General features: G+C 36.6%; 1 protein-coding gene across 1 annotated transcript in view; it reads left to right on the plus strand.

The window, feature by feature from the left end:
• The window catches only part of TAFA5 (TAFA chemokine like family member 5), a 408,867-nt gene that overhangs the window by 98,219 nt on the left and 283,129 nt on the right, over positions 1-27,519 (plus strand). The window contains exon 2 of the mRNA XM_068400628.1: positions 23,567-23,653. Within this exon, the coding sequence (XP_068256729.1) occupies positions 23,567-23,653 (87 nt within the window). The remainder of the gene's footprint in view (positions 1-23,566; positions 23,654-27,519) is intronic.

The raw sequence follows: 27,519 nt of genomic DNA on the forward strand, positions 1-27,519 counted from the left end.
CAATAGCCATGGTGCCAGGACAGAAAGTAGAAAAAATCTCATTTTAGTCTCATGATATGAGCAATGAGTTTGCATGAGCTATAGATCTGGACCCAAATACAGTTCCTTGAATGCATATCCATTTAACATTAAACAAATGAACCCATTTCTGCTTTTAGCTACTACTATTTTAGAATCAGTATTGCTTGCTCTCCTGGTTACACCATAGCCTAGTTTCAAGAAAATAGATACGAAGTATTTCACACAAGGTGGTTACTATGGATGTCTTGTGAGACAGGGATTCAATATTTCCAAGTTGAGTAGAGATGGAAACCCATCTCACAATTCGAGTATGAATGCTGTAAACAGAAAAATGGGTTATATGACAACAAGTACAATTTGTACTAAGTCTAATATTTTAATCTTCTTCAGAGACACACAGGCAGTGTGGACCTAAGCCAGGATAACAATAGATGTAAAGGAATCTATCGCCTTAGAAATACGGGTATAGGCAAATATCCTAATGAGGTTAGATTACAGTATATCATACTAAAAAATAAATTGATTTAATTAAATTTTAGATGGTTAAATCTTGTTTTAGGGAGAATTCTTCTGGATTATTCTTCTGAGTCACTCTGTGTAAATGAATCAAATAAAACCATAAAAAATTAAGTCTATTTAAATGATTTATTGCTTATTCATTATGACCCATAGAGGAAGGATATATATGATCTGTTTAAAGAATAAAGTGATTTGGATAGGTACCATCCGACACATGGTACTCCCACATAAACTCATTGCAGAGAGCTTCCTCATAATAATTTTTCCCTCTATTGTACTATGAAAGTCTAATATTCCTAATTTAATTAATTTTACCAAAGAAGAAGGATTCCCAAATGTCTTCAACAAACTTTCAATCATAGCAATTTTTGAAGCACTTAACATTTACAATTAGCACTGTTAGGCATATGTAACAATGTATTTTCAGATTGCCACCTTTGTGCTCTATTGGGGGTTGTATCTCTGGGGAAAATGCAGAATATGGGTTAGTTTATTTATTTACATTTGTTTATATTCTTGTTAACTTCTGGAAAACATCTATTTGAATTTATGCAGTCTATCCAAAGTATAGAATCAATGCATAGAAACAATTTAAATACCAAATGACCTTTTCTTCTTAATAACAAAAGCTGACATTTTGTGAAAGAAAATTCTTTATGCATTTATCTTTACAATGTGTATTTACTATAAGTGTATGACATAAAACATAACTTTGTTCTAATTTCCATAAATGCTGTTTACATTATTCTTACAGCATTTTTAAAGCATTTACATTATGTTTGAAAGAAATGTTAAGAGCATAACATATTAAATGCTGGAATTATTATATTAAAACATCACTTATGTTGAAATTAGAAATGTATTTTCTCTTTAAGAACAATCTACAAGTACGGTTAACACTTTGAAAGTGAAGTATAAATTTCACAAATCCTCTTTGAAGTACTGTAAACAATTCAGTCATGGAAATGATCTGTTGAATTTGAAAACACAGGAGTGAACTAAAACTGCTTAACAGACTTTTGACTAATCATAAACTCACTCTGTATTTCTCAGGATTATTAAAAAATAAAATTTCTTGGAATCTAGGATGTGAATGTAGTAATAATAATAAAAGCTGCATCTTACACAGTGATGAAGAAATAAATGTCTGTCTTGGTAACATTGCAACCTAAATTCAGCAATAGCTAAAAACTTGGAAAGTAGATAATCTGACAGTCTAAATGCAAAAATAGCATTTTTTAAAAGCTGCCTTCTACGTAAGGGACTTCTGCATTCAAATCAAAGAGTTAAATCAGAGATACATACCAGCAATGTTAGTTGTTTCCAAAAATACGAGTATGCATGCCTCAAATTACAGAAAATGACTTATCTGTGAACTGGAGAACTGATTTACGCCCTTTGTGCACCACCCTGGGACTTTCATTGCATTCATAATGACAAGAGTCAGCTAAATATAATTTATGATGTGTACGATAAGCCAACATCTGATCTTGGACTACAACTACTTTAAGGTCTCTATTTTTTAATTTATCAAAGGTGAGTGAAAGTGGCAGTAAAAAATTGGCTTGGATTTTAAATGCCAAGAATTCTTTTTAGTGTGATGCTTACTGCAAAAGGCCACAAAAGGATATGTGTAGTACTCCAATATGAAATCACCATTGGCTTCCATGCTGCTGTACCTTGATGGCAATCAGTCTTTCCCTCTAAGGGACATCAGAGACTTATTGAAAATATATAGCAAGAAGAAATGTGTGGAAATACGTCAGTGACTTGCAACATGGACCAGTATGACACCCATCATATTCCTGATAAAAGTGAAAATGCACTGACAAAATGTCATGGCCATCCTAAACCAATACTAATAATCAGGCCTACTTTAAATGTAGTCTGTGAATAGACACCATTGAAATGGTAACATGAAAGTGTAAAGTGTTAAGAAAAATGTAGTGAGTTTTTTATTTTATTCCTTTATTTATTGCAAAGAAAATAGATTCTTTTAAGCAAGAATGTTCGATCCTAAGAATGACCGTATTGGTTCAATGCAATGGTCCATCTCCTCTTCTGTCCATGTCCAACAGCACTCATAGGCCAGTGCTCAGGAGGAGTGAAAGCAGGACAAACATATATAGTATTTCCCAATACAACTCTTCCAGCTTTTCCCAGATTAGGAGTTTTCCTGAGCCTGATGTGATATCTCACATTAGTAACTCTCAAATTAAACTTTCTTCTGCATGCTTGCCCTGTCTTCTCTTGAATCTTCCCACAACATCACAAGGTGTTCCACAGATCTACTCATGTTGAGAACCACGTACTTTTGTTTCCCTAGAGCATGACTGCTGCTAGCTTCATTTGATACTCCCAAGTTCTTGTACCAGAATTGACGAGAAATAGCTGGTGCCTATCTACTTCCCCCAAGTCACCATGATTTTGTCAACTGCCACCATACCCCCAAATTTTTCCTCTTCTAGGCTGAAAAACCTTATCACTCAGAAATGTTGTCTTTCATGACTTAACAATGATCTCTGTTTTTGTAGTTATATTAATATGGTTTTTTTAATTTCTACAAGTTAAAACATCTTCCCCAAAACATTAGGCAAAGTTATCGAGGGCAATAACCACAAATTAAGTAGACTTTTCTATTTATAATCCCCTATATAATTTGTCATATTTTCTTTTATTTTTTCTTGCTTTCCAGGTTCTCTGTAAATTGATGGGGTAAGAGAATTGATGGTGTAACCAGAAATTGCTTTTAAAAACTACTGATATTTGCCTAGTTGCTGTTTGCATGATAAATGGTACTGTATGGCTCATTATTGCTAGGGGCTACTGACTACTCTGCCTTGCAAATAAACCAGCAGACAGTGTTTGAGCCTATAGGCTAGTGGCAAGAAATGCATATCAGAAAGGTCTCAGTTAACAGAGTACTCTATTTGTAGTGTTGTAACCTATGCTAGAGATATTCTGGTACTGACCTAGGGGCTAGGTACACTTCTGTTCTCACATCACCCTATTTGTACAACTTTCTTGATAAGACCTTATATACTGAGCTCTATAGCTCAGCGCTCAGTAAGCTTTCTATCTTTAGCACTGCCTCAGTCCCATTTTAAGATGTGAAACCTCAATTGTCTTCCTGTAATACAGGTGAATGGTTAAGAGCGCTGTACCATATTGGGAGGCATTTGAGTTTCCTGTAGTTTCTTATCTAAAAATATGAATTAGGATTGTCTGTCTAAAGTTTGGGTTTTTTTTACACTAAAGTGCTCTTCTAAATAATAGGAATACTTAAAAGGCATATAAAGGCAGGGAAGTTATGTTCCATTATTTCCCAAGTTGTCTTCTATTGTTAGTTAGTTCACTGATGTACAAAATTCCACATTTCCCTCTGTATTACAGTTTAATGCTGTGCTTTTGTAGTGGGTATTTTAGATAGTGACTATTGGACATCAACACAGTGTCACTGCTATTAAAGCAGTGTGGAAAATTGATTTTTTTTTTTAAATGATTGAAATGTGAATAAAACATTGTTTATGACCCTTTTATAAATATAAGCCCAACAATCAGAAGATTTTTTTATGAGTACGTATGTTTTATGAGTAAGTGCTGTTTTCTACTAGCATGATTTCCCTTGGATTTTGTATTTCCAAAAAGAATTGTAACATTTTCTTGTGCAGAATGTTTTGGCACATTGCTAACAGCAGGAGATGTTAGATACTGTCTGTTACCCTGCCTCTGCCAACAACCACAAATGGAATGTTTGCATCTCCTATGAGCCGTGTACCAAATTGGAAACAGTTGCCGTGCTTGTATTGTGCCTGCACAATTGACTGATGACAACTACCTTTCAGAGTATATGGGGTTTTTTATGCCTAATTATTTTTACTGCAGAGCTGGGAATTTAAGAAAATCCTGTGAGCAAATCTTGGATAACTTGAAGTTAGGAATAATAGGGTAGTGAGAAGAATTGAGAAGATGATAGGAATTTGTCTGAAGCCAGAAAACAACTTTTCAGAAGTAGATTCACCCTTTCACCTTGAGTATTTTCAATGTTTGAGAAGGTCTATAGTGGCTGATTTTTATTTTATTTTCCTTTGTAATTACTATAAATGCAGCAATCAGTACTACACTTTCCCATGACATTTTCAAATGACTTTCTGGTACCTCCTCCATTCTTGGAAGTAAGAAGGTTTTCTATGTATTACATGTGGCTTTGTGGTACTATGCTCAGTAATTTTCTACCAAAAAAAGCATTATACTTAGTATTGGCATAATTTTCTCACATAAATTCTATTAGTTTAACCAAATCAGTTAGAAAAAGAGCAATTAATTTTTCTTGGAAATTGAAATTCAGTTGAGACATATTTACTTTTCTTTAAAAAATATATTACAGTTCATGTATCTGTAACATGTATCTGAAAACAAAGATATGATTAAACCAGATTTTGAGTCCAATGAATGGTAATGCTTTTAGTCATAAATTATGTTATCTGCAATCAAAATATGATCTTTAAAACAAATTATTATTTTCTTAATTTATTTCAACATTAAACTACTAAATTAACAAGCAAATTATCTGATTATCGTATTTGGATTCAGTTGGTACTTGATTTGACTTGGTTTTAAACATACTTGAAATTTCTGCAAAGAAAACTCTTTCTTTGTATATTCATATAGTGTGTATATACATATGTAAAATTCTGAAATACTTAAAAAAATGCAGTCATGGTTAACCTGTGTGTTGGTTTCTGTGATTGCTCTTTTAAGTCTAAATAAAGCCATTCTACAATACCAGTCATTTTAGCATGTCCAGCCTTCCAGGAGTCCAGGAAGGCTGGACATGCTTCAAAAGGGAATTGCTAAATATTCAGGAGCAGGCTGTCCCAGTGTGTAGGAAGACAAGCCGTCGGGGAAAAAGACTGGCCTAGTTAAACAGAGAACTTAGGCTAGAACTTAAGGAAAAAAAGAGCCTGTTTGCTCTGGAAGAAGGGTCGGGTAACTCAGGAGGTCTGTAGGGACGTGGCCAGGTCGTGTAGGGAGAAGATTAGAAGGGCCAAAGCTCAATTAGAGCTTGATTTGGCTGCTACAGTCAAAGATAACAAAAAAAGCTTTTACAAATACATTAACAGCAAAAGGAGGGTCAAGGAGAGCCTCCACCACTTGCTGAATGAGGAGAGTAGTGTAGTGTCAGGGGATGAGGAAAAGGCAGAGGTGCTCAATGCCTTCTTTGCCTTGGTCTTTAATGTCAAGACAGGTTGTCCTCAGGAGACTCGGCCCCCAGAGCCTGAAGTTAGGGACGGGGGGCTGTGTGAACCTCCCAGGATCCAGGAGGAGATGGTTAGTGACCTGCTGTGCCAGTTGGACACCCACAAGGCTATGGGCTCAGATGGGATTCACCCCAGAGTAATGAAGGAACTGGCAAATGAACTTGCCAAACCACTCTCGATTATCTACCGGCAGTCCTGGTTAACTGGAGAAGTTCCAGCTGACTGGAAATTAGCAAATGTAACACCCATCTACAAGAAGGGCCAGAAGGATGATCCAGGGAACTATAGGCCTGTCAGCCTGACCTCAGTGCCAGGCAAGGTGATGGAACAGATCATCCTGAGTGCCATTACACAGCACATGCAGGACAATCGGGGCATCGGAGCCAGCCAACATGGATTCATGAAAGGCAGGTCCTGCTTGACCAACCTGATCTCCTTCTATGACCAAGTGACCCGCTTAGTAGATGAGGGCAGGGCTGTGGATGTAGTCTATCTAGACTTCAGTAAGGCATTCGACACTGTCTCCCACAGTATCCTCCTAGACAAACTGGCTGCCCGGGGCTTGGATGGGTGGACTCTTTGATGGGTTAAAAACTGGCTGGATGGCCGAGCCCAGAGAGTGGTGGTGAATGGGGCAAAGTCCAACTGGCGGCCGGTCACTAGCGGTGTTCCCCAGGGCTCAGTTCTGGGGCTGGTGTTGTTCAATAACTTTATAGATGATCTAGACGTAGGGATTGAGTGCACCCTCAGTAAATTTGCAGATGACACCAAGGTGGGTGGGAGTGTCGATCTGCTGGAGGGTAGGAAGGCCCTACAGAGGGATCTGGACAGCTTAGATAGGTGGGCCGAGACCAGCGGCATGAGGTTCAACAAGAACAAGTGCCGGGTCTTACACTTCGGCCACTACAACCCCATGCAGCGCTACAGGCTGGGGGAAGAGTGGTTAGAAAGCGGCCTGGCGGAAAGAGACCTGGGGGTGCTGATCGACAGCTGGCTAAACATGAGCCAGCAGTGTGCCCAGGTGGCCAAGAAGGCCAATGGCATCCTGGCCTCTATTAGGAATAGTGTAGCCAGCTGGTCTAGGGAAGTGATCGTGCCTCTGTACTCGGCACTGGTGAGGCCGCACCTTGAATACTGTGTTCAGTTCTGGGCCCCACACTTCAAGAAAGATGTTGAGGTGTTGGAGCGTGTCCAGAGGAGGGCGACCAAGCCTGTGAAGGGTCTGGAGGGTATGACCTATGAGGAAGGGCTGAGGGAGCTGGGGTTGTTTAGCCTGGAGAAGAGGAGGCTCCGAGGTGACCTTATTGCAGTCTACACCTACCTGAAGGGAGGTTGTAGTGAAGTGGGAGTCGGCCTCTTCTCCCAGGCAACTAGCGATAGGACAAGAGGACATAGCCTTAAGCTTCACCAGGGGAGGTTCAGGTTGGACATTAGGAAGCATTTCTTCTCAGAAAGGGTCATTGGACAATGGAATGGGCTGCCCAGGGAAGTGGTGGAGTCACCATCTCTGGATGTGTTTAAGAAAAGACTGGACATGGCACTTAGTGCCATGGTCTAGTTGACAGGGTGGTGTCAGGGCAATGGTTGGACTTGATGATCCCAGAGGTCTCTTCCAATCTGATTGATTCTGTGATTCTGTGAGTGTATTGCACAAGCCTTATTAAGATCCTTTCCTTATGTATCTGCTTTTTATAACTTCTTAATTTCTTTTGTTCAAGAAACAAAAGTTCTGCTTACAGGACTTTATTTGTTTAGTTCTGCAGGAGTTTGTTTTCAATTTTCAGTGGAATGTCTACTGTAAAGTATATTTTCTTTAACTACTTTTATATTTTTTCCTAATGAAGGCATTGTCAGTAAGATTGGCTAATGGTGCTACGTACAGCACAAATGGTGGCTTTGCAAAAAGGGAGTGAGCAAGGGTAGCATCTTGCAGTCAGCCAGTGACAGTACCAGAGCAGGTGCAATACTTGAGGTCATCGCAGTAGAAGGTGCCTAGACACTGCTCAGCTGAGCGCCTTCGTCCTTAGCAGATGAGTGGAATCCCTGAGAAACTGAAAAAAATCATGCTGGGTTGAAGAAAATCTGTAATTACAGACAGTCTGTACCCAGTTATCCCAATGAAAGCAACCATTTATATGAACTCTGATTATTGTGTTGTGTAGGAATTTGGCAGTGATAAAGGTGTGTAGGCTAAGTTTGTTGAGAAAAAGAGTTTCTCACTTAGAAATTGGCCCTAAATTATTGCCAGTGGGTTCCCTCTCTAGAACTCGTTGTGTCATAAAAATTGTAATAAAAAGTAAGTACTGTCACAGACACACTGCGTATATAAACCATCCTTAAGAATGGCCATTTGAAATACTGAAACGAAACCAATACATTTACAAGCCATCACAGCCAAGAAGGTAATAACCCAATATCAGGCTTTACTTGCTATTCTTTACCATCAGAGAGAATGCTGCATAAAATGGAGAAAAGGTACATGAGTATCTGGTGAATTTTGAACTTGGTACTTCATAAAATAAGATGCAGAAATGTGGAATTCCCAAAGGTATCTTCTGTCTACTTTGCTTTTGTCAGGAGAGCTGTAGGCAGGGTTGGCAGTAGGAATCTGAGGGTAGCAGAGGGAGGAAGGCTTCTTGACGGGGAAAAGATGAGACTGAAAGGAGAGGGGATCTAGGGAAACTTTTATGACCCTGGTTACTGATGTACACAAAAGTGCAAATTTACAAGTTTGGGGTTTGAAGAAGTGTTGGTATGATGTGCTTTTGTGCCTGCCCATTTTGCCTAATGTCTCTTATTTTTCAATAATTCATACACTGAGTTCAATTTTAAATCAGCTGCTTCAAGGTAGGGTGCATTGGTCATTACAGGAACCAAAGAAATATAAGTATTTAATTCCTTCCATTAAAACCTTTATTGTCCCTCAGAATTCTGCTGCAATTGCATGCATTCATTTGGCAGGCCTTCATTCTTGTTACTGTGGTTGTGTAGCACAGAATAATGGTAGCAGCATTTCCTTAAGAAGCACCCATGCTAAAAACTAATAAAAGCTTATTATTCTTTACAGCTGCTCTATAGATTGGTCTCTCTTTTGGTGGATATAACTTTTTTTTTCTGTCATGACCTGACTGTTTGTAATTGTATGCAACCCTTGTAAGCAAGCTATTTATTGCTTTTGCTACTAGTTTCATGTCAGGATAGATATGTACCATTGTATATGTGGGTTGTATGTTTGTTTTGTGTACATTTATTTATAGTAATGAATTAATTTTGGAGAATCTATTCACATGGTGTTCCATGAGAGTATATTTCAGGGACAGGTATGAACTAATTTATTTGTGGAAAAGGTTTGATCCTTGTTTTTTAAGCTTTACACAGTGGTCTTCTGAAATAATATCTACTCCAGGTGTGCACAGCACTTGCATGCAGACTTTTTTTTAGTGTGAGCTGTTAGGGGACAATAAATTGACATTCAGTAAACACAGGAAGACTTTTTTTAAGACTCTCATTCTAGTGTCTTCTGTAAGAAGTTTAGCAGAGTGTCTTTACTTTGGTATCTGTATCCTCCTTCTGCAGGAGACTCCCGATGGTGTATGAAGGATTAGACACGCACACAAAGGAATAGTTAATGATGTCTCCTCCTTCAGTTTGTATGTGATATGTAAAGCTACTCATATCTCTTGCAACACACCGGTATTTCCAGTAAAGAAGGCATGTCTGACCAGGAATGGGGGTTTGCTACTTACACTGAAAAGCTTAGGAACCCTGGCAGGCTAGATTAATTGTTTCTTACCTCAAGCATTTCTGTGACTGAAGAGGTTCACATAGTGGCTTTTCTTCAAAAGACTTTCTGTGTCATGATAGTGATTTTTCCATGTAAATTAATTAATTAAACTAATACTATAAACAAACAAAGAAACAAAAAAGTATTAGTATACAAATTTGTAGTATTTTGGTTTATTTTTTTAATAGCTGAGCTATTTCAATGTATGTTTTCTAAAAAGACACATCAGCAGTGGAGCATATGATGCTCAATTACAATTGTATAGTTGAAGTATAGTGAAAGGAAACAGGGATCCCCAAAATCTGTTGTGCTTGCCCTAAAATAAACAAACAGATATATCATAGCATCTATAGAATTGTAGGAATTTGGCATATTAACTTGCTCAGCCAACTTGTCACCCTTAAGCCTCCTATTCTACAGTATAATGAAAAATTAAACTACCACATTTTTTGCTTGTTTTTTTTTTTTCATAACCATGGGAAGAAAATGGCAGTGCCTGAGACTTTTTTGTATATGCATACGCATTTTTCAGCTTCTGTGCATCAGCCTGATTTTATGATCACTTTATTTTAAGTTGGAGAAAATTTCCAGAGGCTTAGATCATCTGTTCCCTTCCTATTGTTTTAGTAATAAAAGAGGATGAATATTTTACTAGCAGAGTATTTTCTTTCCATATAGGAACATTGAGTGTTCCTCCACAACAATAAATATCTGCTATTTATTTCAGTCTGTGGTGGGAGATGGTCAGTCTGGATTTCCTTAAACACTTCAAGTCCAGCAGAATGATTAGTATGTGTTGCTAGAAGAAAGCTAAATGAACCCATAGAGTGGTCACTGTAAATATAGGTATGTGCTAACTTTCAGTCATTTGGCTTGACAGAAAAGGTGGAGCAGTGCCGGAAGCCTATCTGTCTTCACAGCGAATATTACACATTACATTGTTCTGCAAATTTGTTCCCAAAATAAAGAAAACATTCTATGGTTTTGCTTTGCCTCACATGTTCTAAGTGAGTTTGCAAGCTTTTCTAAGTGAACCTCCACAGAATTTATTCACGATAGTTCAGACCTGCATTTCTCCTGCTTTCCCTGATTGCATCTTAGTGTTCCCTTTTCTTCTCCCCAGTTGTTTTCAACATATAGTTAAAATTATTACCACAAGGTGGAGTTCTGAACTTTTCAGCATGAACAATCTCTTAATTATATCAACAGGGAGTAAACATAATTTCTTCCTAACTATTCTACTTCAAGTATATCTGAAATTTGCAGGGGTGTTTATAGGTATAAACTTTCAACAAAAGGTGGCAATAGCTTTGGGACTATTTCTATGGACAAGATAAAGTTTAATGCAGAATTAGTGCTGGTTTTAAACCTGGACTTTTTAATGTCTTGTCATGTATGTGCATAGTTGACCTCCTCCCCCACCCCCAAAAAAAAAGAAAAAAGAAGGAAAAAAAAAGGTAGTAGATTTACAGTCTAAGAATATTTTTTCCATTTTCTTCTACCCACTAAAAACCATGGTCCTGCAGCACATCAAAGATGTTGCTTGAGATGATCTTATTAGTGCTTAAAGAGAAGGAATTTTCTATCACATAGACACTTAAAGTTTCTGGAAAGAAAATCTACACTTACAACCCATATAAACAATGAATTTTTATAATGTGGGATTTGGTATAATTGACTGTGTAAAGGTATTCTATTATGCATGTTCAATTGTTGAACTGAAATGATTTCTTGCTTTGCAACTCCGACAGGATTTTTCAAACACATATAGATTTAACAAATACATAGTTTTAAAGGAATTTGTTGTGTTGTATAAAAATAGTAGTTTATAAAATTATCAGTGTTTCTAATTCATTGCAAGTGACTACTTTTACATATGTGTAACTCAGATGTCAGTTTAAATAGTTTAACTTGTGTCTTTAAACATATAAGCTTTAGAGTCTGAAAACAATGGGAGCACTCGTCTTGTTTCATAGGGTAATTAAATGCTGGAGTTAATTGGGGGAGTTTCAGGAGTACACCGCTTGCTGGTGATGTGGTAGGTTGTGGTGCTGAAGGGACAGCTCATGGCAGCGCCAAAGCATTGCTTCAGTGATAATGTATGTGCAAGGGGTATATAGTCATTATACAGAAATCATCAGTTAAAAGTTTTTAAAAATGCATTTATAATAAATCTTATTCATTATAAGCAGTTACTGTAGTGTTCTCATTCCTTATGGAATCCACTACAACCTCTGAGTTCGTACAAACCTGTCTTTTAGGAGGGCTGTGATAAAGTCATTCCTTTAAATGTTTCTGCTTTAATGCTTAGGAGAGGAAGCAAACTAAGATATTGGGTATTGGTTTGTTTCTCTCTTTTTTTAAAAAAATTTTCTTTAATTTGTTGCATTAATTTATAGCATGATGTGACACTGTCCCTCAGCTTCCCTGCAAATCCTTTGTTTTGGGATGTCATGCAATACGATTTTCATCTGTTATGTTACTCAGCACTGATGAAAACTTCAAACTATTAAGCTTTAATTGAACAAAACAAAACTAGCAGAATTATAAAGATGCAACTAACACTTTGCTTTAATTTTCCTTAACGTGTTTACTCAGTCATTAGGAATTTAATCTCTGATATTTTGAGCAAACTTTGAAAAACCTATTGATCTTTTCATTTTCATATGCTATATGTATGTTTCTCAGTTTACAAGACAAGCAAACAAACCCCTCAAACAAACAAACTGTGCTCTGGAGGTAAACGTGAGAAATACACTTGTGAATAAATACTACATTCAGTAGAGTAACACACATAAATGTGAGGATATGCTTATTAAGGACAAAGAAGGCTTTTTATTATAATTATAGAAAATGATCTAATTAATAACCAGGAATGATGTCTTGATGGTCAGGGACAGAAAGAATTCTAATCTAACTTTGCTACTAGCTCTCTCTGTGGCCTTAAATGGCTCACAGTGTGTTCAGTGTCTGAGCTCAAATTGTCCTGAAAATGTTTCAGATAAGTATCTGTCATGTCTTCTCTGACCAGGCTCTCTGATTAGTACATGGGCCCACCTTCTCTTAAGCTTCAGCAGGAGCTAGTGCAAAAACAGATTTTAGAACAAAATTTGGCCTTGTATATTTGGAATTCCTGAATGAAAGTTACAGTTCTGTTGATACCACTGTTTATTAAGGATTAGTTATTGAAATATTTCTAATAGTGTGTTGTTTTCCATGTGCCATAATTACAACTTTCTAAATGAAAGTTTCATGTGTTCACCTTTTCAAATCTTAAATAATGCTGCAATTCCTAACCATTCCATATAGTAATATATTACCTAAATTCAGACTCAGTCAATTCTCTGATAATAAAAAATAAACAAAACCATTCACTCATTACAAAGCTAAACTTGCATTTATGCAAAATGCCAGCTGTATGTTTAAGAAATGTTAATGATGCAATATACTTACAGAACTCTCAGATCTCAATTAGTTTTTGCAGAATTCTATTTTATTCATCTTCTAGCCATTTAAAAACCTTGGACTAAGCAGAGAGAAATCTAAGAAATAATCTTTAAAAGCAACATAAAATGGATGTACATTTAGAAGAAATCTAACATTTTCAGCTATCGATTTTGGTGGATCACTCCTGCACATTGGCTTTCAAAGCTGAAACTACTTATGTTTTGCTAGAGATTGCAGGTACAGTTCTAAGTCAGATGCACTTTATACGGAAGAAAGCATTTATTAAGTAAGAGAATGAGAAGAAGCAGAAAAAAAATAATCCTACAAGTACACAATATTTTCCAACTCTCTGACAAATGCACAGTGCTCATCCTTGCATAGTTTTGTTACTATTTCCTTAAGTTGAGCACCTACCCATTTCTTGAAAAATTCTTCCTACTTACCATGGTGAAATAGCCCTGTCGGTAAGGATGTAATCTAGAGTGAGGTAAGGATGTAATCTGTAAATATATCAGCCTTTTAGGAACTGGCATATGAACAAGATGCAAATTGTCATGTTTGACACAGGACCATGATGACACTGGCTTTAAAATGTTGCCTTAAACCTCCAGTTTCAGCAATAATCAGTTAGCTGCCTTAGTTCAGGCTTTTGTTAATGTTTTGAAAAATCTCTTTCTTAGAGTCAGGTAATTTTCATGCTGCACGTACAACAAATACTATATAGAGTTTTGCAGCAAGAACACATTATCCACTTAGCTTATTGCCAGGATTCATGTGGAGTTGACTGCAGTATCACTTCTGTGGACATGGAAGCCCATGGAAGAAATACCTTTGCCACAGTGGCCTGTAGATGCATGAGTTAGCTAGTATTACATGCTATTGCTAAGCTGAACAACACTGCTTCTGTCACAGTCTTTTGTTAGAAACCATTTCCTATGTCAGAAATAAGAATAAGACCCCACTTAAAAGTATTATTTATTAGAACCAAGTCCTTCTGGCTGTTATGCAAAGTGGGCCATTATAAAGTCATGATTATTTGCTGAAGTAACTTCTCCAGAAATTTGTGACTGCATCACTAACTCCAAGGAAGCAACACCTTCCTAATATGTGGACAGATACAGCCATCACTTTCTCTTTTTTCTAAGATGTAGATCAAGGGCAATACAGATCCCAGCCACCGTTGAACTGGAATGGTGTTTTATGGTTCTTGTCTAGTTTAATGTTGACCCAGTGTCAACTGCAAATATTTAATAATATAGATTAAAGGTCCTGTTTTAGTTAGTTCCATTATCTGACTGCAAGGAATATACTGTTATCCGTCATGTGATTTGAGACTTTGGATGTTATGAATTTGAATTATTAATTCTCAACATATTGAATACTACATATTTATTAAATTCCTAAACACAAGCCATTAACTTTTGGCAAAGAACAAAAACATCTGTCTTCATTTAGCCTGCACCCAGGGCTAAACAATAAACAGTTTTTCTATCACCCAATGTCCCTTCCCCAAATGAGGAAGGGAATTGGGAAAAGGAGGGAGACTTGTGGGTTGAAGTTAAACAGATTTAATGAAATAAAGAAACCAATATAAATGACAACACAAAAGAAAGAAAATTATACTTATCTATAGAGCACCAGTAAGTTGCTCCAGGAATCCCAATTGTTAAGGGAAAGAGTCCCATCTCTCTTCCCCAAGCCCTCCCTTTTATAGTGAACTTAATATTAATGATATAGAATACACCTGTGGGCCAGCCAGGGTCAGCTGCCCTGGATTTAACTGCTAATGGCCCTGATCACCATGGCTGGCCACAAACTGAAACCAAATCCCAATGAAACCAGGACAATATCTTACTCTAATAGTGGCAAGATCAGAAACAAGTAAATTAAGACAGTCCTGTAACTTGTGTTTTAATACCAGAAATATACTATAACTATACATACTCACCATAACTAAATATACTATATTCTATAACAATGTAGCTCTTGCATATTCCAGGATTAAAAATGTTTAATTTTCTAGTGTATGTAGGACAGAAAAGTATCATAATCTTCACCTCGTTTCTCAAGTGGTCTCACAGTAGGTTTGGGAGCAGATAGGCACCAAAATTTTCTCAGTTGTCTTTAACGTTCAGAAGATTTTATTCTAGATTAGCTGTTCCCAGGAGCTCCCTACCATTGCATGTCACTGGCATTTCTATGAAAATTCTTATTTGCACATACTGAACCTTTTCATGTAACCACAAAAGGCAAGATCATAAAACTAGACGTATATACCAAAGATAACTCAAGTACAAGGAATGCAAAATTTAACTGAGAAAGTAGATGACCAGCCCAATAACATGATTTTGCAATATCTTGTTTATTTCTAACTTTTTTGGTTCTCAGATTGAACTATGGTCTCAGTTTCTTCTTTCAATATATTTTATTTCTTCAGTATTTGTTTTAATTTACCAAAGTCCATCAGTTTATAGTTAAAATCAGATGGTCTAAAATAAAACGTCATCTAAATATATGCTATGTGCAGGTTTAATAGGATTTCTTTGGTTTCGCTTACAGTTACGGTATAGCTTTTATTGCAACTGGAGTAACATGAAGAAGGGTCATGTTATTGCATTTTTTCTTTATCGTACTTCTTGGCTCCAATTTGAATTATTTGCTGTTTCATATCCACTGTGGTGCAAATGGAAAACTGGGTCATAATAGTTTAGCGTGTATGCTTAGCACTTGAATATGAGATGCATAGTTCTATGTCTGTTGAGTTCCAGTTGGGTTCCCATCTTGTGACTGGATTACTCACTGATTTCCTTAGGGTGTATCTGACAAGATGTAGTAGCACCATCTTCATGGAAGCAGCTGGATAGACATTATTTTCCTGAGATTATCACCAGTTACTTTGTTATGGTACTTCTTCCTGTAGACTGAACTATGTCATTATACATGTTACTGCACTTGAGTATGAACAAAATTATGACTCTTTTACCACTGGCAGTAAAATTAATTTTTTTAATTCACTGAAATTAATACTAGATGTGATATGAAGTATGCTTCCTTTTAAGAAAGACTCAGCAATTTTACTTACATAAAGTTTTGCCATCACCTTTGATTTCTTCCATTTTGCCAAAGCTTTGGTTAAGTTTTGCCTAAATTATTATGACAGAACAAGAGACAATGGGCATAAACTGAAACACAAGAAATACCATTTCAGCATAAGAAAAATATTTTTTTTACTGTAAATGTGATTGAACAGTGCAACAGATTGTTCACCAAGGTTGTGGCCATCCACATCCTGACAGAAACAGTCCTGAGTGACCTGCATCACCAGTTGACACTGCTCTGAGCAGGCAGATTTGACTAGATGATCTCCAGAGGTTCCTTCTAACCTCAACTATTCTGTGATTCTATGATTCTCTGAAATTAGAGGAAATTATCTGTGTTTCCTGGTGAAATGAGGCTACAGGAGGCAGTCTCATGTTTTTACTTTGAGTTTCTGTGTAATAACTACCAGTAAGGTTCTTCTCATTCACTGGGCCCTTGTTTTCTGAGCAAAAGTCAGAAAGACTGTGTGCTTTCCCATAGTCAAACACAAACACAGAACAAACAAAACAAAAAAAAATGCCAACAAAAAAACACCCCACAACTAGATTTCTGACTAAATGAAATTCTCACTAAAATTAATTTTAGAATTCATTTGCCAGACTTGAGATTATTAATACAGGCAATGAAAGTGAGACCTTTCACAAGAGGGAATGAATTTGCTTCGCTTGTGCCTTTCTCGAAGATCTTACCTCTATATGTTGTTGACAATCTGTCAGCTCCTGATAAAATTAGCACAATGCTGCTTGTGACCAAATGTCAAGTAACTTTTATGATTTTTTTGTTCACTGAGTCATCATCATTCCCTTTGCTGGTTATGTCGATGATGGTTGTCCATTTTAAGTGAAGCCATCCATTTTAACTGATACAATTCTAAGACTTCTTTTGTTGATATGATCTTCCTATGAGGAACAAGTGCTATTGTCTAAACCATCACAACTAGCTGGGACTCCTACAGCTTGCCTAGCTCCATATGTTCATATTTAACAGCTTAACTTTCAGTTTCCAGTATGGGATTCCTGTGGCTTTCTTCATTAGTGTTTGGCCAGGCACTCCACAAACTTCACAGCGGAGGGCCCTTGCTAACATCTTGTAAGTGGGCTCTCTGGTACCCACTTTTAGCTTCAGTAGTCTGTTTTTCCAGATTTTCTGAAAAGCATCCTGCAGGTTCCTCCACATTCTAGGCAAAGGTTCATTTTCTCCTTGAGTGAGGACTTCGCTTCATGTGTGCACTTCTGGACTTGCCAAACGGTGCATTTTGTTTAATGAATCCTTTACACAGTAACTTCTGAACTGCACACAAATGTAGCCATTCTAATAAACTGTACTCCAGTGAATATTAATTGTTTGTATAAGGGACCATACTCCTTCTTAGTGGCAGTTACGTAGGCTGCCATTTCACATAGTGAAAATACACTTGTTGATATTCTTATGGCTTTTGTATAATTTCAGATAACTGAATAGTTTCTCCCAATCAGCTGTATATCTTTTGGGACAAAGTAGGCTGAAGAACAGAGTAACTTGTTCTAACCAGATAATATGGTCTGATCTGTTGCAGAGGGGATTATATCTCCAAGAGGGTGCTCCAAGTTTAAAGTCTTCCTTTAGTCCTTTGTTAGAAACATTTCCTCTACTCCTGTTTTGACTGTCTGAACACTGCCATCCCACCTGGAACTAGGAACTATTTAAACCTATTATTCTTTTAGTTGAGTGCAGTTCCAGTTATCTTCATCCAATCCTTGTTTCAACAGTCTCAAAATAAATGAGAGGAGACAAAGTGATGGTACAGGACACCAGTTTGTTGTCTTTCATGTGACATTTGGTATGTTTTTTGTATGTGCAAGTGTAAGCAGGTAGCTTACAGGAACAGGCAAAAAACCCTTGCCCTGTACTTGGGAGAATCAGAGAAAATGAAATGCTATTCCTCCAACCTAACTGAGCACCTAAGCTCTTTAATAGCAAGAGTCTCTGTTTCTCTAATCCGATAATTTTGCTAATGTACAGTCTGTCTTCATAATTTTTCTATTACTCAGTGGTAATAAAAACGATAATAAAAATTACCCAGAAGTACCCAGTCATTGCAGTTTGCTGGTCCTGTAGTGAAGGTATGATAGGAACTTAAATCACATTTTATCTTAATTTGGATCTTTATATAGTCTTATAGGGAACAGATATCTGGTCCCTCAGAACAGGATGTTCCTTAGCATGCTAAGGTTGCTAAAGGTAGACACCTAAGGAATTTCCAGTCTAACTAGGGATATGTCAGTTTAAAAGCATATAGAAAGACCAGAGGGAGGGATGAAAGAATGAGGGAAGCGAGAAAGACAGAAAAGAGGAGAGAGAGATGATGGGGGGGGAGGGAGAGAGAAAGAAAAGGGGAAAGAGAAAGGGAGAGTAAGAGAGAGGGAGAGAGGTGAGGGAGAAAGCGAGAGAAAAAGGAGGAATAAGGTATTCTAGAATAGGGGTTCTTGGAGAAAAAGTGATCTGAATAGCTGTTTGTACTATTGGTACAGTGATTAAATATGTGTTAGACTGAAATGGATCTGAGGACACAATCTAGCCTATCCTCTTACGTGAATTAGGATCACCCCTAATGGATACTTATTTAACTTGCTTTTAAACACATGTTGAGATGTGGATTCCCTATCAATGATAATCTGCTCCATCATTTAACTGTCCTGACAGCTGGGCTGTTTTCAATTAGCATCTAATGTAAATCCTGTTTGCTATACTAGTAGCTCTAATTAAAACCAGGTCTAATTTATCTGAATCTTTCTTAAAACATGAAGCCACAAACTGAGAGAATTGCTGTTGTTGGAACTTCTGGAGTGAAGTAGTGTGACACTACTTACCTTGTCTTTTGTTTCTGCCAATGAATTCCTAAATTATACTTCACTTCATTGCAACAATATTGTGTTTTTTGGATCATTATTCACTTTGTGATCTACTACACCTTCCTACCGTTTTCCATTATTTATGCAGTTGTCCTCTCTTTTCTCTTTTTAAATTGTTTAGTCTTTGAGGAAAAATGTAATGCCTATGTTTCCCCCCTGCCAAAATGAAAGACAAGTTGCTGTGTTCCTGGTTCAGAAGATTTCTGTTATCACTTGATCAGATCTCTGAATTCATTAAAATGAATCTAAATGACTACAAAACTATATATAAATATCATCTATTTGCATTATTATAATATTAAATTTATAAGCCAAATTCTGTCTCTGATATTCAGGAGTAAATACACTCTGCAGTTTTCTGTCCAGATTTGACCTCAAAATACTGTATATGTCTTATTACAGAAATGGTTTATCCAAAAGCAACTATGTAGGGGATACAACTAGCCTTCCTTTTTTTTTTTTTTTTAATCTTTTTTTCTCAAAACCAGGCTCCTCTGTATAATGTAACACTTTACATTATGTGAAAGAAAATATTTTGGTATCAAAATCATGTTCTGGGTATGATGCCTCCTGTTCTGAATGTGATGATCAGGGAATTTTCTTTCACTGCTCTCGTATATCAGAACTGGTTATGGCCCATATAACTGTCATTGTTTCAGTAACCTGAAAATTTGTTGCCGTAATGAAGCTTCCCGATAAACAAAGTTATTTTTATTTATTAAGTCAGCGGCTGGATCTACAGCTGAACAGAAAGGCTTATTGTGTAAAGATCTGAGGTTATATGTAACATATTTTGAAATGCTGTATATGGACAGGAGAATATAGTCATGGTTACGGCAGTAGGCAGGAAATCAGAGTTTTGAGTCTTGGCTGTGCCACAGACTTTCTGTGTGACTTTGGACAAGCTACTCTTTGTGCATTAGCTAATAATACCATCTCTATCTCCCAGGGGTGTTGTGAGAATACATTCATTAATGTTTGTAAGGCGCTTGGATACTATACCGATGGGGCCATATAAGCACTTAGAGAAACAATCCATTTTTGCAACAATGTGCATCTCCCTGACTAAGGACTTTTTTGCTGGAAGTTTTTCATAGATGCTTGTTATGAATAAATCTACTTTATAATGATACAGTGAGGTTAAATTGCCTTTTGGAGTGCAGTTTCACTTTAGTATTCAGAACAGGTATAAACAGTCATAAGTTTGAAAGCTGTTTCCAAGGAAAGAGAATAGAATTTTTATAGTCAGACATTTGAATAGAAAAGATACCTCTCCTGATTCATCTAGTTCAAAACATGGAGGATTATTTACAACTGTATCTGTATCACAAATAGTTTATTGTATTTTAAGCACTTCTCATTACATTGTCTAAACTACCTCCTCAGGCAAGCCATTCCATTGCCTAATTGCCTTTAAAGTTAAACAGTTTGCTCAGATGTCTATCCTATCTTTTCCTTGTGGATATAAGCTGCTCTTTCAGTCTGTCCTTTCTTTCGGAAATAACCTTCACTCATACATGTTCAGTTCAGACACACAAAAGTTATAGCAGGTTAACAAGGTATTGCTTTAGAGCTGATGGGAGGTAAATCGGTAAGCCGCTGGAATTTTATTTGATAATTTGCCTGGCTGAGTGCTGTACAGTATTAAATTCTGAATATGGGGCTCAAAGCATTAGCACCAAGGAGAAGGAAAAGAATATCCAATATTCCCAAGGCCTTTGTGGATGTGTTGGTGAGAATAGGGGGAATAGGTGCTGCAAAGGCTTCATAAAGGGTTTTGTTTTGTAATGGCTTGTTTTGGTTTTATTTGTAGAAACTAGTGGCAGTAGACAATTTATGGAAGTAAGGGATTTGGAAGAGTGTGAGCAGTCCCTGAGGACAGTGAAGAGAGCTCTGCAGATCTGTTGTATTTCCTTGTAAAACTTTTTAATTTGAGAGCTGAGTTCAACCAAGTTTCTCAGAGAGACAGAAGTATCAAATATAAGTTTCAAAAGGTTTATTAATATAGGTGATCATTAGAAGACAGATACCCTATAAATGTCCCAATGGTAGGAACAGGTACTATGTCCTCTCCTACCATATTATGTGTAGAGAATCAACATGGTCTTAAAAAATAGGAAATGAAAGCCTGCAGTCAATTACAACATGTAAACATACAGGAAAATAGGCCTCATTTGTTCTGGGGTTCATAGGATTGCTTGTTATTAATTTGCAGTTTGCTGTGAAGTCCATCCTTGTGCTGTTGTTGTTTGAATTATGTACTGAATAGTATTGCTTTTAATAATGTTCCCATACAAGTGATAGTGGAAATGCTTCTCAAGATGATGGCTTCTCAAGACGAGTATTGGTTTTAAGCTATGGTTAGACTTGCCTCACAATGCAGGAGAAGAGAGCTTTGCCATTATTTTTTTCTCTCTATGAGTATTGAGGATTGAATGGGGTCAATATTATCCTCTCTTATACACATATGTAACATATACTACTCTGGACAGAAGAACTAAAAATGAAAGAAATAAGTAAAGTACACTATTGCAGCGTTGTACAATCTCATTACAAAAGAAGACACAAGCATCAACTCCTAATCTTAACTTGGATTCATAACCATCAGGCTGCTCCCAGCCTCATCTATTGTATCCTGTTTCCTGGGTTTAGCTAAAGACTCAGTACAGCCATCTTTTCTTTCAGTTTGTCAGTAAATGCAAGACCTGTATTAGGGGATTCTTAATTGGAATTCCAACTTTTGTAATATACCTTGATGCAGGATTGAAAAAAAAGTATCAATAAAGTCAAGGAGAGGAAGCATCATTAACAATTGTTAATGAAATGTTATTTTCTCTCAGTTGTTTTATACCATAACATCTCTTTTCAACTTTTAGTTTATTCATGTTTCTGCTTATTAAGCATTATTTAAGTCAAATCCTTCGTTACCAAAAATTTCCTGTATGAATATATTTTCATAGTAGGCTACTGCAATGACAACAAAATCTCTACCAAAACAATCAGGAAAAAATTGTAACTCAAAGGATTACTTTTATCTTCTTAAGAAATAGCAAATATTTTACATTTTATGTCAAACTAATCCTCTTTGATACACTGTATGCATCCCACACAAAAAATAATTGGGATGATAAAGATTAATATAGTTTGAAAAAAACAGTTAAAAAAACCAAGAGATGCCTGTTTGCAAAACTCAGTTCTGATAGTCAGCCAATTAAAAAAGATGAGCACCACAAACAGTGGAGAATTCAAGTTTCTGTTAAAAATTTTTTGTCCTATGTTGTGTCTGTCAAAAGGAAGATACACATCTTTGCCAGTAGATCTGGAAAACAGTTAAACCTACTCAAGCTATTACAGTTGCATTACTATGTTTTAATGACTGCCTTTTTGAGGATCTTTTTCTGTATGAAAAGCAGCAGAGTACGTAATCTGGAAAGGGTAAGGCCTTTTCCTTATGGCAAAGTAAATCACAGCTATTTCTTGCAGTAGGAGATCATTGGTCGTATACCGATTCTATCCACTTTGATAGGTCAACATTATTGACACCTTCATACCTATGGCATGGCTTTAGGTTTGGTGCCAGTTGCGCATGTTGATGTACAACAGAATAACTTCTCCCTTGCTGATCCCTCAGGCAATACATACTATACAATTAGATGTTATCTTGCTTATACTATTTGATATTTCCGTTTACTACATAAAGTACACACCTGCTTCTCATATCTCCTCTATATTGTTCTGAAGTGATTATGAAAAAAGATATTTTAAAACCTAATGGTTCCTAATGGAAGAAAAAAAAATCTGTTATTTGTAGGCAAAGAGAAGTAAACAATACAAAATGTGGTCGGCATTCAAAATAAAACTAAAATATCCCTTTTAACCATAACAATTATTCTAGTTAGTATACTGTCTTTTGCTAGTCCCTCATTTCTAAAAGTACTTGTCATGTGTTTTGGGAGTTTGATTTGTTCTGGTTTTATAGAATTCCATTTGTTTTTTGTGAAAAAAAGATTTTTTTTTCCTGGCATTGTTTCTTCACAAGGGGAAAACAGCCACAAAGCAAGCTGTTTGTGGATCCAACATTTGGTGGCATTAGATTTTAATTTTAATTTAACACAGTTTTACTATAAAGGCTATAACTAGATAAGTGCTATGTGCTATACTATATCTCCCGTACAGGGAAGATACGAATACTTAACCTCTTTCAAAGAGAGAGGGAGGGAGCCGGGGAGAGAGAGAGACTTTTACCAAGTTTCAGTTATGTCAGATGCAGTTGGATGTGTTTGGTCAACTTTTATCTGAAATGATGCAAAAAAAGGTTCTCTAAAATCAGGGAACGTCCATTTTATGAATACTGTTCTCAGCATCTCAAAGTAGCTGTTACATACAGCAAGGTGATTGTAAGGGGAAACGCCCAAGTTTTCAATTCTAAATCTTCAGGTGTGCAGGCTGTTAGACCCCCTAATGTTGTAGTTTATTCTGTGTTCATTTCCTTTTGCATTTTCAGAAGTTATTTCAATTGAATCATTTATGGTTCTTCCATTCAGATTATAACAGCTATTTTGGAGCGGATAACCCTCAATGGCTGTATATGAGACATTGCCCGGGGTGCTTCCAAGATGCTTTTGAGCTGGGTAAGGAAATCACTGAGTGTTGACACATTCTCAAAGCACTATGGCATGGATTGAGAGCATATAGTTTATAAACTGTGTTACTGACCTATTATTCTGTGTATTACTGACAGAATTGACTATAACAGTTTCCTCTGAAATGTTAAACAAAACCAAAAACCACTTCTGTTAAAAAGAAAAACATAACAAATATTTAAAAAAAATAAATATCTAATCTGTATGTGGTAATTCATACATAAAAACTGTAATTCATCAGTACCCACTTCTGATGTGTCTACTTTTTCTATAGTAGCCATTCAATGTATAATATTATACTAATGTAATGTGATAATATTACCATTATATTAGTATATTGGTGAGGTAAACCATACTCAGATTTTTACTGTGACTTTAGGGTCAAAGCTAACTGTTTCTGTGGGCGTGGTTTAACCAATATGCTAGTTTAAGACTTGAACTCACATTCAAGCTGTATTTCCCAGATCATCTCTACTATCTGTATATTACATTATACACTCTTGTTTAGTTAGGAGAAATTAGTTATCGTGACTCATTTGCCCTTTTGGGTATGGACACAGGCAACTAAAAACATACGGGCTAATGAACTTGAACCTGTGCATGAAGGACAGTAGAGACATGGGGTGTTAGTGTGGGGCTTTCACTGAGTGTGCATTAACTGAAGAAATCAGAGAAAGCTTTTTGTCTGTTGTTCAAAGGCCTGCTGATGAGTACAATGATTGGGACAGTCCAGCACAGGTGTGATGCTAAAACCTCCCAGGAGGTTGCACAAAGAGCGGTCCATGATCCACTTCACTCCTTCTCTATTTAAGGTCCAGGGAGAGTGTATATTCTGCTGTAGAGAAGGATGTTCTCTCTCTCTTACAATCTTTGTATAATGTTCTTTGTAATGTTTTATCAATCTAAAATCCGTCTGAATCAGCTACAATGTCTCCAGGATTTTTACAGAAGTTAGTTCAGGCTGTGCACTGTCACTGCCCCATGTGCCAAGGGTACTATTTTAACTGCTGGTTTTTAGTTAAATGCCAAAATCTTAGATGCTCCATTTCATGTTGTAATTAAAACTTTCTATTTTAAAACAATGTAAGCATGCAGAAAAATGGTTCCTATTAGAACAGCATAAATCAAAACAAAACCAAAGAGGCTATTTCCCTTTTAAAATATGCTTTTCACAAAAAGTTTTGTGAAAAGCTGCTATACAGCAGCTACTTCATTAGCTTTAGTAAGCTATAGGCTGCCTGATGTATCTGGTAAACAGGAGAAATAAACTTCCCACAAAACCAAGCAGATAAGCACATAATAAATATGTTGTGCATGCCAGGGAAGGTTACATTAATCTACAGTTCCTGCCATTATCCCACCCCAGGTGTATGTAGATGGGCCTCCAGTGTCTTAATTCCACAGAGTCCAGTAAAAAATCTCAGATTAGCTTGCAGTAATCCATTTTTATCCTACTGAACAAAATATGTTTTATACCATTTAGTATTAACTGGCCATATCTAATAATAGCAAGAGACTGGCTAATACTTTTTTTTCATTTACTATCAAGAAATAGTGGACTATATTATACATGAATGGCTTGTAAAATTATTGGTTTGTATTTCAGAATGAAAAACAAGTTTGTGTTCTAAGATTTAGGATTATAAATTAAAGACCACTTTCTCCTTTACTTATTTAAGATTTTGGAATGAAGTCCTGAACATAGACCCAGAAGGAACTTAATACATAAAATTCTGGGCCTCCTTTAGTGTCACAGTCTGGTGCAGGCATAGATCTCCTGAAAACAGGAGAGTTTTCAGGCTTGAAACAAGTGTGCCATAGTGGTAAACTTATACTTAAAATGTAATAATTGTTCATTTTGTGCATGTAATAATTTTCAACTGTTTATTTGAGGTTTTGAATAATTTTTAAAGCATCTGTGCTTAACATTTGTCTGAAAAATATTTATTTCCCCTCTACTAGTTTATTAGCAACCAAAGATTACCTCTTCTCTCAGTAATATCACGCAACGTGCTCAAACATTACAGAGGCAGTCATTGTCTCTTCCTCATATGCTCAGAACATGTTCCAACTGACTGTGGAGGTGCCTGGTTTGTTCTCAATATGCTCCAGTTTTGCTGTAAGTCCCTTTCCTACTTGCTACAGTAAGAATCACTAATGGAAAGAATTAAAAGTGTCCATTGTGGCCTAACTTTAGCTCCTGATCAATTTTTGTGATATCCAGGTTTTGAGGTGGAAAGTCAACAGCTAAATAAATATAAAGAAAGTTCTCTGGTTAAAGTTCAAGCTATAGGTCATAAAGCTTATTGGTTAATTTGCCAGTAAGTATGAGCTTGTATAGCAGAATTCACTCCTGTAGAATTTGGATTTATCTTCCCTCTCCACTAAAGTGGGGGAAGCAACAAAACCCCCAAACTTATTAGCTTTGTAACTTTCCCATACAACACTGCTATTGGCCATGCTATAAAGGTTTGCTGTGACTTGACTCCTAGAATCACTGCTTATTTGGCACGGCTTTCTCCATGGTTCTCATTTTTGGTGAACTTCTTCACTGAATGTTACAGCATTTTAGTTTCGTGCATTTAGGCTAGACCCTCGGGAATTGATGCTGGAAACTGTGGATCGTAACTAAATTCCATTAATTATTTAATGTGTTTAATCTTCCTGGTTATAATACAGATCCTTTTTCTAAAAAAGGAGTAAACAATTATATTTTAAGAAGTGTTAAAAAAATCCAGATTATCTTAAAATATATGAAAAGTAAAAATATGAGGATAAGCCCTCTCAATTTCATTGTGATTTTTGTGAATAGGTCTATAGTCATTGGAACTATACCTTGCCTGTGCCTTGCTCACCAGTCTTAACTGTGAGTTTCAATACATGTATACTCTCTCTAAATCATCATAGAATCACAGAATCACAAAATGGTTTGGTCTGGAAGGGATTTTCAAAGATCAGCTAGTCCAACCCTTCTGCCATCGGCTGGGCCACCTTTCACTACATCAGGTTGCTCAAAGTCCCATCCAACTTCACTTTGAACACTTCATTAGCATTTCTAGATGATAATCTTGCAACTGGAGGCAGGTAGAAAGGCCCTTGAGACTTTGTAGACATTCTCTTTGAGATTAGTAGTTCTCCTCCTGTATGTAAATTGCTACGTGTTCAGGTGTTTTTAGCTGAATGAAGGCATATTTTGAAAACAAGAATAGATGAAGGCCATAAACAAACCAGAAAAAAATGGAAGCAGGAAAGGATGGGCAGACAGACACTGTAATATTACAAGTTCTCCATTAAGACATGTGTGGTTCTGTCAGTTTAATACTGAGTTTCTTTTTCCCCTGAAATATATAAAACTATCCATAGGCAGCCATAGCATATGTAATCATGTATCATAGAAATTAAATGACATAATTCAGAGGACTGCCTGGAAGTATTTGCCTGTTTCTTCAGACATTAGAATATTTCTCCCTGAACAGGTTGAGTGAAAACTTGGTACATCTCACATTAAAAAAAAAAAAAAAATCCGTACTCTGGAAGGCAAGAATGAGTTTCAGCACTTCAGGTTCTTCACACAGGATATGCTGCCCTGGCTCCCTCCTCATTGGCAGCTCATTCATTACAGCTCATGTATTTTCTCATATGCATACTGGCACTACTTCCTTTGGATCTGTACTGGTTGCAAGTACCATCAGTGTAGGAACTGGATTTTTTAAGGCTCTAAATTTTGTAATCCCAGATGCGTTGGGGTTTTTCTATGTAGAAAATTCCTAGGTCACGATGCTGTCATTGTTCTCAGCAGCAAACTTTAATTGCAGAGCTAGTTGGATAAGAGTTGGATTAGCTGGCAGAGTGTT

Source organism: Nyctibius grandis, chromosome 5 (genome assembly GCF_013368605.1).
Source record: "Nyctibius grandis isolate bNycGra1 chromosome 5, bNycGra1.pri, whole genome shotgun sequence".
Lineage (NCBI taxonomy): Eukaryota > Metazoa > Chordata > Aves > Nyctibiiformes > Nyctibiidae > Nyctibius > Nyctibius grandis.